The sequence below is a fragment of the Ranitomeya imitator genome, chromosome 3, assembly GCF_032444005.1.
Source record: "Ranitomeya imitator isolate aRanImi1 chromosome 3, aRanImi1.pri, whole genome shotgun sequence".
NCBI lineage: Eukaryota > Metazoa > Chordata > Amphibia > Anura > Dendrobatidae > Ranitomeya > Ranitomeya imitator.
The window spans coordinates 88,924,888-88,936,604 of NC_091284.1; the positions used below are offsets into that span (position 1 = coordinate 88,924,888).

An 11,717-nucleotide genomic window follows, 5' to 3' on the forward strand; every position below is an offset into this window, starting at 1 on the left:
CCAGAACCACGCCCATCAGCTGTTTCGCGCCCGCTCTACTTCCACACCACACCGCGATATAATGCGATTATAAGCGGGGAAGGACCTCGTTTTACACGGCTCGGATATTATTACATGTATTGGATTTTATTATGGAAATGAAAACAAGCTGCCATCAACAAATATGTCCGCCGGTAAATTCTTCATTGCCATGTATAGAAGAGCTTCCGGGGTGAAAGGTCATTTCCGGTTAGTTCTGAATATGGCGGAGATCGCGCTCTAGCGTTCGGCTGGTGCTCCAGAGCGGTCGGTTCCAGGAGGCTGTGGGCTCGGCAGACGGTGTGGCATCCTCCGCAGAGGTGCTGTATACTGGGCGGATGGCACATGTCATTGTCTGCCTGCGCGGCAGAGGGCGCACGTTATCCTGCACATATTAGTCCCCGGCCGGGATGGGGCGGGGGATTAGGCCCCGGGGAGGTGGGAATTAAAGGGACAGTTAACGATTGGGAATGTGACTCGCATGTGAAAAGCAGCGCCCCCTGACTATGGGCTGTATGTGGTGTTATAGCCCGAGTTCTACACGAAAATGGCGGTGTAATACCGGAACCGGCCGCTGGGCAGGAGTGGCGCTGTGAGGGGGTGAAGGAAGAATAGCAGGCCTCTTTATTATACGTTGTCACACCGGCAGGCATGTACCCTGGTGATGGCGGCTGTAGTGGGCTCCTGGGTGGATGCTGGAGCTGTCACTCCAGGGGACCGGCTGTGGAACGCTTGGGGTCTGTGCCCACAATCCGAGAGTAGCAGCAGTTAGCGCACAGCGCGTGTTCTCTGCAGCCACAGCGCTATCTATTGAACGCATGTGATCACTGAATTCACTGCGTCCAATACATTCCTATGGGTGACAATTCTCTTGTGGAGACTCGCATCTCCGTAAGATAGACCTGCTGCGGTCTGGAGAGACGTGCCGCATGTCAGTCTCCACGGGTGATCCTATCCACTATGCTGTAACAGCTGCCTGCTGCGGCTTTGACGCTGCCTAGGTACACGGCATCATGACACCCGCAGCAGTTACCGATCGTGGCAATGCAGCCCTACTGCAGGGACCAGGGGGCTCGTCACCAGGGGGCTCGGACCATCAGAGCTGCTGCCACACCTGCCCTACAATACAACCTGGAAAAACTGCTGAAGGCTAGTGATGAGCGAGAGTGCCGGGTGCCATGCACGACTACCTGCCGCACATGTTTTGTGATCATTACACAATAAATCTATACAACCCAGAAAGCAGTAATTTAACTGATGACTCAATGAAGCAAACCTATCAAAAATTCATTAAAACATCATTTATTTTTAAAATTCGAAAGGTCTAAAATAACCACATTTGTAATTTTCACCCAAACATAAACCAAGTCTGTGGCCCAGAGAAAGGTAATATTATGGTCTGTTTAATATGCATTATGGCGGATTGTGACCATATGGACGGATATGTGAACTCACAATAGGCAGAGCGGTAATATGGATGCTTTATAGCACCTCTTATGTCTTGTTTGGTCTTTGCCCTACTTTTGTGAATTTTGGTCTTGGTATAATCGGCATAGCAAGTTTATTCCCTCCTGTATGCTGCATCATAATGGCCTTATGCATGTGATCTTTCACTGGTATTCCCTCTCTGACTTGGGGTATGCTTGTGTGAAAATTCTAAATGTGGTTATTTTAGACCTTTTTAATTTTAAAAATAAATGTTTTAATTAATTTTTGATAGGTTCACTTCACTGAGTCAGCAGTTTAATTACTGCTTTCTGGTTTGTATATGATTAATTAGAAGTGCCAATGGGTTTCTAAAATGAGGATAATTTGGTGAATATCTACACAATAAATATGCAGGGATTTCCTGCCATACACTGTAATGCCATAGCTATGTTGGCTACTGGCGTTACTGTGATTGGCCGGCCACATCGCTCATCAAGTCTTAGATAAGAGACACAGGCTCCTCTGGAAGCAGTTCAGATAGTTGATCTAGGAGGGAGAGCTTAGATTAGAGCAGGTATATAGGCAGGGTTTAAAGGGAACCTGTCACCCCGTTTTTTCAGATTGAGATATAAATACTGTTAAATAGGGCCTGCGCTGTGCGTTACTATAGTGTATGTAGTGTACCCCGATTCCCCACCTATGCTGAGAAATACATTACCAAAGTCGCCGTTTTCGCCTGTCAATCAGGCTGGTCAGGTCGGGTGGGCATGGTGACATCGCTCTTTTCTTCCCCAGCTTTCCGTTGGTGGTGTGTGCATGTCGCAGTGAAGAAGCAGCGCGCGATCTGCGCTATTACCCCCTGTCATCAGTGGGGGCTGCCATCTTCCTGGGGCCGCGCGTGCGCAGATGGAGTGCTCTGCTGCACGGGGCTTCAGGAAAATGGCCGCGGGATGCCGCGCGTGCGCAGAAGAGATCGTGGCAGCCATTTTCCCAAAGCCGAGATGCAAACTTCACGTGCGCGCAGTGGATTCGTCACTGCGACATGCGCACACCACTACGCCACCAACGGAAAGCTGGGGAAGAAAAGAGCGATGTCACCACGCCCACCCGACCTGACCAGCCTGACTGACAGGCGAAAACGGCGACTTTGGTAATGTATTTCTCAGCATAGGTGAAAACACCCGAAAACCCTGCCTCCATGGCTGAAGATTGTTCCCTCAGTGTCCCTTTAATTGCTATTGCAGCACTTGTATATCACTGCTGCTCCATTAAAGGGACCCTGTCAGCAGGATTGTGCACAGTAACCTACAGACATTGTCAGGTCTGCGCTGTTATCCTGATCACAGTGATACCTGGTGATGAAATCCGTCTTGTGGTTGTTGTTTAATCTTTATTTTCAGTTATTGAGATACTCCTGCTCCGGGGCGGCCTGTGGACGGGGCTTCATGTGGTGCTCTTCTTACATATTATTCATTTTTTATAGTGCCATTTATTCCATGGTGTTTTACAGGTGGAAGGGGCAAATATAGACAAGTGCAATAAACATGAGCAAAACAAGGCACACACAAGTACAGAGGTAGAGAGGACCCTGCCCGCGAGGGCTCACAGTCTGCAGGGGATGGGTGAGGATACACTAGGAGAGGGTAGAGCTGGTTATGCGGTGGTTCAGTAGGATGAGAATCACTGCAGGCTGTAGGCTTGTCGGAAGAGGTGGGTCTTCAGGTTGTTTTTGTAGGTTTCCTTGGTAGGCGAGAGTCTGATGTGTTGGGGTAGAGAGTTCCAGAGTATGGGGGAAGCACGAGAAAAGTCTTGGGTGCGGTTGTGGGAAGAAGAGATAAGAGGGGAGTAGAGAAGGAGATCTTGAGAGGATCAAAGGTTGCGTGTTGGTAAGTACCGGGAGATACCATCAGCTATGGAGGGTTACCATTATTAAAACTTAACTTTTTAATAGGAATAAAATAAAATATTAGAACCCAACAAACACATATACATATACAAAGTGCTCAAAATAACCAGTGCTCAAAAAGTATAAAAGAATGGAACGGTCTCACCACTCAGGACGGACACATGGATATGGTAGATTTTTCAGCCAGTAAGGCTATGAAGAGTAACGGTCCAGGGGAAAGGCAGCGGGCTGGGGTACATAGATACTGTCTACCCTGTAATCCCTGTGTAACTCCTGTCCTGACAAGGACAGGCCCCAAGTGGACCCTGATATGGACAACCACCAGATGAATAGATGTAGATAAACAAATTTCCTCTTCTCCCTACGCGTTTCATCACCAGTGTAGGAGACTCATCAGGGGAGTTTAAACAAATATATGTGCTACAAGGCACACAAGTCCAAGCAAAAAAGACGAGAAAGGAATAAAGAGTCCGTATTTCAATGTGGGTCCCGCAGTGGCTGAGTACCCATCAGCAAGGTATGGCTGTCTGTTTTTGCAGTCCAAAGTGTATCCTCCAAAGTACCGGGAGACCATGTCACAGACGTATGGAGGAGACAGGTTGTGGATGGCTTTGTATGTCATAGTTAGGGTTTTGAACTGGAGTTTCTGGGCGATAGGAAGCCAGTGAAGGGCCTGGCATAGGGGAGAGGCTGGGGAGTAGTGGGGAGAAAGGTAGATTAGTCGGGCAGCAGAGTGTAGGATGGATTGGAGTGGTGCTAGATGGGAGTCCAGAGAGTAGGAGGTTGCAGTAGTCGAGGCGGGAGATAAGGGCATGCATGAGCGTTTTTGGTTTCACGGTCAAGGAATGCACGGATCCGGGAAATATTTTTGAGGAGGCGGCAACGGCTTAGATATGTGGCTTGAAAGAGAGGGCAGAGTCGAGGATCACTGTGAGGCATCGGGTGTGTTGGACTGCGGAAAGTGAGCAGCCATTGATGGATAGGTCTGGTGGAGGGGTAGAGTGAGATGGGGGGAAAGATGATGAATCTGTTTTGTCCATGTTCAGTTTTAGAAAGCAAGCAGAAAAGAAGGCTGATATAGCAGACAGACAGTGCGGGATTTTGGTCAGTGAGGTCGGGTCAAGAGAGGTAGATGACATGACGGGAAAGAAAAATGTTATCTTTACCACCTAAATTTTGATAACTAGTCTTCCAACTATAGCGGCCTGATCAAAAGTTATCAAAATTTAGGTGGTAAAGATAACATTTTTCTTTCCTGTCATGTCACTTTGCATTAATTCCTGAAAAGCACTTGAAGGGTTAATAATCTTACCTGAAAGCAATTTTGAACACGTTGAGAGCTGCGGTTTTTAAAATGGAATCCCTTTTGGTGGTTTCCAATATGTAGGAGCCCCAAAATCACTTCAAAAACTGAACAAATCCCTAACATATTTAATCCTACTGAAATTCTAACAAAATAAAAGAATTTTTCCAAATGTTGTTCTGATATAAAGCAGACATGAGGGAAATGTTATTTATTAATGTTTTTGTTTTGATATGACTATCTGGGTTAAAGGAATAATCATTGAAAATGTGAAAATCGCAAAAAAAAATTGTCAAATTTCTGATATTTTTATAAATGCTAAATATATCAACCTAAATTTACCATTATCCTAAAGTAAAATGTGTCACGAAAAAACAGTCTCAAAATCACTGGGATATGTTGAAGCGTTCCAGAGTTATTACTACATAAAGTGACACTAGTCAGATTTAAAAAATATATATTTATAGCCTGGTCACTAAGGGGTTAGAGGTTGTCCAGTACTTTTTCACTGACCTATGCTCAGGATAGGTCATCAGTCTTGTCGATGGGGGTCCCACACCCGGCTCCCCGCCGATCACCTGTTACTTGTGTGAAGTTCACGTCTGACACCTTCCCTTTAATGTGCACAGTTTATTTTGTGAAATCTGGTGACTGCTCCGGTTTACAATCCCCTACAGTTCTGACTGGCACCAGTAAAGGTACCTTCACACATAACGATATTGTTAACGATATCGTTGCTATTTGTGACGTAGCAACGATATCGTTAATGAAATCGCTATGTGTGACAGCGACCAACGATCAGGCCCCTGCTGGGAGATCGTTGGTCGCTGAATAAAGTCCAGAACTTTATTTAGTCGCTGGACTCCTGCTGACATCGCTGGATCGGCGTGTGTGACACCGATCCAGCGATGTCTTCACTGGTAACCAGGGTAAACATCGGGTAACTAAGCGCAGGGCCGCGCTTAGTAACCCGATGTTTACCCTGGTTACCATGCTAAAAGTAAAAAAAACAAACACTACATACTTACCTACCGCTGTCTGTCCTCCAGCGCTGTGCTCTGCACTCCTCCTGTACTGGCTGTGAGCCGGAAAGCAGAGCGGTGACGTCACCGCTCTGCTTTCCGGCTCATAGACAGTACAGGAGGAGAGCAGAGAAGCAGAGCACAGCGCTGGAGGACAGATGGCGGTAGGTAAGTATGTAGTGTTTGTTTTTTTTTACTTTTAGCATGGTAACCAGGGTAAACATCGGGTTACTAAGCGCGGCCCTGCGCTTAGTTACCCGATGTTTACCCTGGTTACCGGCATCGTTGGTCGCTGGAGAGCGGTCTGTGTGACAGCTCTCCAGCGACCAAACAGCGACGCTGCAGCGATCCGGATCGTTGTCGGTATCGCTGCAGCGTCGCTTAATGTGAAGGGGCCTTAACACTTATGCAGTGTCACTGTACTGTCAGACCCCTTAGTCTAGTCTATCACAACCCCTTTAATTAAGGCAAATGGCGTCCAAATTGGCAAGCTTTGGGCTCCAGTTGTTGTTCTTGCCAACGGTGTCTGTCCTTCTAGCTGGGCATGGCAGACAACCTGCGACCTAGGCTTTCCTTTGGGTATCTCTGCGCTTGGTGCTGGAGTAATTTTGCCATTTTTCGCGGCAGGGTCCATTCCTTCTAATGACAAGGCGCTAATGCTTTCTCCTTTCCTTGCACAGCTGTAGCTGGACTTCATACACTGGCAGCAATGGCTGCGGTCGGTCTGAAGAGAGAAGGTCCGCAGTTCATCAGTGAAGCCGCAGTGAGGGGGAATGCTGCCGTCCTCGACTACTGCAGAACCTCGGTTTCTGCCCTTTCTGGAGCCACGGCTGGGATTCTGGGCCTCACAGGCCTGTACGGATTCATCTTCTACTTCCTTGCCTCTTTTCTCCTCTCTTTGCTGTTGGTGCTAAAGTCTGGACGCAGGTGGAACAAATATTTTAAATCGAGGCGGCCACTTTTTACCGGCGGGCTTATCGGGGGCCTCTTTACGTACGTCCTGTTCTGGACCTTCTTATACGGCATGGTGCATGTGTACTGAAGCACGCTGGATGGATCTGCCTTTCAGGAACACTCTCTTCTTTTTAATGGAATTCAAAGACTCCTCCCTAATAATTAATTAATTTGACTAGAGCGTTACTTTTTAAACGAATCTTTTTGCTTGGGTTCTGTTAGTAACTTATCAAAATGATGTAATCCTCCCTAAATTAAATCTGTTATAGGCTACTGAAGTTACTGGTATTGTCAGATGATTCCACTAAATGTTAATCCAGAGCAAAGTCTATGAAATATGCAGTAATATGTCCGATTGCTAATCTACAGCGATGTCTCCTCATACCGACCTCATACAAGTATGGACCTCTATGGCTTAGTAAAATCTTCAGCTGCTAGTTCTGTGACCTGAGTATATCGATTCCTAGCTTTATGTATATACTTATATTAAATAAAGTTATACAAAAGAGGAAAGCTGCAACAAGGTAGCGTTGCTTCATGTTCTAATCTGGAGATTAAAACTGGTCCAGTGTCCTTCCTTTCTGTTAAGATGACTGTAATGTAAACCAACCAAGGCCCATGGACACACAGGGCACCAGCCTGACCCTATTGATGGACATCAGTCCCCAAATCTGACATGTATATGGGACGTCCAAACACTAGTGTGAACCTGGCCAGTCTTACTGATTTAACTACCTCTTGCTGAAGATTTGCATTTTATTTTTTATCTGTGGATATCTTTTTGGTTGCTTTTTTTTTTTCTTCCCCTTCCTACACCCCCCCCCCCGTATCCTAAACCTTTTTTTGCAGCACCCATTTACTCACTTTCTTTGGCATATGTATGGTGAAGGAAATAATTATTTGATCCCTTGCTAATTTTGTAAGTTTGCCCGCTACCAAAGACATGAACAGTCTATAATTTTAGGGGTAGGTTAATTTTAACGTTGAGCGAGAGAATATCAAAAATAAAATCCAGAAGTAATCCTGTGCTCTTGGCAGAGAAGCACCACCAAAACAGAATGTTTCCACCTCTATGCTTGACGGTGGGGACAGTGTTCTTTGGGTCATAAGCAGCATTTCTCTTCCTCCAAACACGGCGAGTTGAGTTAATGCCAAATATCTAAATTTTTGTCTCATCTGACCACAACACCGTCTCCCAATCACTCACAGAATCATCCAGGTGTTCATTGGCAAACTTCAGACGAGCCTGAACATGTGCCTTCTTGAGCAGGGTGACCTTGCGGGCACTGCAGGATTTTAAACCTATACGGCATAATGTGTTACCAATGGTTTTCTTGGTGACTGTGGTCCCAGCTGCCTTGATTATTAACAAGTCCCCCCCGTGTAGTTTTGGGCTGATCTCTCACCTTCCTCATGATCAAGGATATTCCACGAGGTGAAATTTTGTATGGTGCCCCAGATCGATGTCGATTGACAGTCATTTTGTATTTCTTCCATTTTCCTACTATTGCGCCAACAGTTGTCTCCTTCTCACCCAGTGTTTTACTTATGGTTGTCTCTGACATCCTTATAAAGCTCTTTGGTCTTGCCCATGTTGTAGAGGTTAGAGTCTGACTGAGTCTGTGGACAGGAGTCTTTTATAGAGGTGACTATGTAAGACCGCTGTCTTTAATGCAGGTAACGAGTTGACTAGGAGCGTGTAACTGGTCTGTAGGAACCAGAACTCTAAATGGTCGGTAGCGGATCAAATACTTAGTTTTCACTGCAAAATGCAAATAAATGTATGTAATTTATACAATGTGATTTTTTTTTTTTTTTTTTTTTTTTTTTTATTTTATTTCTGATATTCTATCTCAACGTTAAAATTAACCTACTGTTAAAATTATAGACTGTTCATGTCTTTATCAGTGGGCATACTTACAAAATCAGCAAGGGATCAAATACTTATTTCCTTCACTGAATTCTCCACGGACTCGTGCTGTGTTTTGGGTCTTTTTGGTTTTACTTGCCCAATCCTTGATGATAAACTTTACTAAAAATGTCTATTCCCCATTCATGATTTATTTTAATCTTGTACCCTCACACCTTCTTTCTCTTTATAGTTGGATCCACATGTCTAGACATCATGGTTTTACCATATCGTTATCTTTTCTGTGGACATTACAATGATTGGACCCAGAAAGGATTGCAATTGTTGGACCTCTGACGGAACACAAAATAATCCGTTCAGCTCCTCAGCATTTCCTACAAGCCTCTTGGTGATATACTCTGCATAATATGCTATGTTCCTACCTAAGGAAATTCACCTCCCCCCCCCCCCCCCCCTATAGTTTCACCTACTATTTTGGCAACCACCACCTTACTTATCTATACGTCATGGAAGGGAAGGACTTCCCAACCTGTGACGTATGGATACATCATGGCGATTTTTCGCGCATAGGTGCTGTGTCCCTGTGATTGCTGCTAGGTGTTTAGCGTATAATCACAGCTGACACCTGGCTCTCACTGCCAGGAACGGTATTTGTCCGGCGTGCATAAAAGCGCGGTCAACCACAGTTTTGTGCACTTCTGGAAGTAGGCCAGATTCGGTCCAAAGTAACTCTGCTGCTTCATTATGGTGAATGGATCCATCGGGGGTTTCACCTGAGTTGCTTCATTCAAAGATTTAGATGGAAACCCCAATGTAAAATGTTCCTAATAAAAGCTTCAACTCCATCCGCAATAAAAGCAAGTTCCCGCTCAGGTCCGTGATCTGTTAACGCAAATTTATTCGGTCGTCCATGACAGCACTACAGAGAGAGGGGATCCGCCCTTCAGGAACAGGAAACCTACAGATACATAAGGGCGTCACCTCTCCCCACGCATCAGAATCACCCCTCTCAGATCCTCTCCAGCAGAACAGGCGGCCCTGGAAGCGGAAGTTCACGATCTGCTCAATAAAAATGTCCTATCTGAGGTTCCGGAAGGAGAACAGGGTAGTGGATTCTACTCTCCTCTATTCCTGATAAGTAAACCAGACGGCTCCTTCAGAACAATCATTAACCTTAGAGCACTGAATAATTTTCTGACCGTTCAACCATTTAAAATGGAAACTATAAACACCGCAATAAAGCTGCTGTTTAAAAACTGCTTTATGGTAGTATTGGATTTGAAGGACGCCTATTACCATATCCCTATTTATGCAGGTCACCAACGATACCTGAGGGTGGCGGTACGGTTGGATGGGGTAGTAAAACACTTCCAGTATAGGGCCCTTCCCTTTGGGATTTTGGTCGCCCCTCGGGTATTTACCAAAGTAATGGCGGAAGTAATGGCACACCTGCATGAATCCAACATTCTGATAATCCCCTACCTGGACGATCTCCTTATCGTAGGTAAAACGGCGGATCACTGTCTGGAGCAGTTACATAAAGTGATGTCGGCTCTAGAGCGTCTGGGGTGGATGCTAAACGTTAAAAAATCACGGTTACAGCCCATGACGGTGCAGCGATTTTTAGGCCTGACCCTGGATTCCCAGGTTCAGGAATGCCGTTTGCCTCAAGAAAAAATTAATCGCCTGCACCTTCAGGTGCTGAGTGCCTCAAAGAACCCCACCATGTCCCTACAAAGAGCCATCTCTCTGTTAGGCTCTCTCTCGTCCTGTATTCCAGCGGTCCGATGGGCTCAGTATCATACGAGGATACTTCAGGGCGAGGTGCTGTTGCCTCAAAAAAGGTTGGGGGGTGTCTAGAAAGTCTGCTGACCCTATCCCAAGACGCTATTGTATCCCTCGGTTGGTGGTTGGACCAAGAGAATCTGTCCACAGGGGTCCCCTGGGAATATAATATAACTCGTGTTGTCACCTCGGACGCTAGCCCTTCTGGGTGGGGGGCTCACATGGGGGATACATTGGTCCAGGGGCTGTGGGATTGTAATCAGATGGAGATGTCTTCCAATCTAAAGGAGTTAACGGCTGTGGAGCAGGCGGTTAAAACACTCCTTGTCTGTCTACAGGGCCACCACGTGCGGGTATTCTCGGACAATCGAGTCACCGTGGCATACATAAATCACCAAGGCGGGACTCGTTCCAGATCCCTGATGTGTGTAGCAGATCGTCTATTTCATCTAGCAGAGCAACATCTTCTCTCGTTGACGGCTCTACACATAAAAGGGGCAGAAAACACTACAGCGGATTTCTTAAGTCGCAACACATTAAGGCAGGGAGAGTGGTCCCTGAACGGCACCATCTTCGACCCTATCATGGAAAGGTGGGGACAACCAGAGGTAGACCTGTTTGCCACAAAAGAAAACAGGAAAGTGGCACAATTCTGCTCTCTGAACCCCAGAGAAAATCCCCTGGCAGTAGACGCCCTCCTCATAGACTGGAACTTCAGGCTAGCCTACGCCTTTCCTCCCCTGTCTCTACTTCCTCTGGTGGTGAGGAAAATCAGGAAGGACAAAGCCACAGTAATATTAATTGCCCCCTTCTGGCCCAGAAGGACGTGGTTTCCATGCCTGAGGGCTATGTCGATGTCCGATCCATGGGTCTTGCCAGACATTCCTTCATCTGACGGCGTGGATTTTGAGCGGGCGCTACTAAAAGATAGGGGGTTCTCGCCGGCCCTCATTAACACGCTGCTGAAAAGCAGGAAAATGATAACCACAAAAATCTATGTCAGAATCTGGAAGAGATTTCTTCAGAACTCGTGGGCAACAGCTGGACAGTCAATACCGATTGTCCAGATCTTGGAATTCTTACAAAGGGGGTTGGATAAGGGGTTATCCCCAAATACTCTTAAAGTGCAGGTATCAGCCTTAGGGGCCCTCTTTGGCTGCAACATTGCTGAGAATCACTGGGTCAGCAGATTCTTCAGGGCAGCAAAACGGTCTAGGCCAATTGTGATGAATAGAGTCATGCCTTGGGACCTGAACCTAGTCCTCTCAGCCATGACAGAGGCCCCATTTGAGCCAATTACTTCAGCCTCTATTAAAAATCTATCCCTTAAAGTAGCCTTCCTGGTAGCCCTAACATCAGCATGTAGGATAGGTGACATACAAGCATTATCCAGGGTTCCCCCTTACATGCAGCTTAGGGATGATAGAGTGT

The 11,717-nt window shown here is 46.3% G+C and overlaps 1 protein-coding gene across 1 annotated transcript; it reads left to right on the forward strand.

Annotated features, from left to right (window-relative positions):
• Positions 1-217: 217 nt before the first annotated feature.
• On the forward strand, positions 218-6,909 carry EMC6 (ER membrane protein complex subunit 6). The gene is made up of 2 exons (XM_069761089.1): positions 218-338; positions 6,358-6,909. The coding sequence occupies exon 2, from the start codon at positions 6,387-6,389 to the stop codon at positions 6,717-6,719; it is 333 nt and encodes a 110-aa protein (XP_069617190.1). The 5' UTR covers positions 218-338; positions 6,358-6,386; the 3' UTR covers positions 6,720-6,909.
• Positions 6,910-11,717: the final 4,808 nt, after the last annotated feature.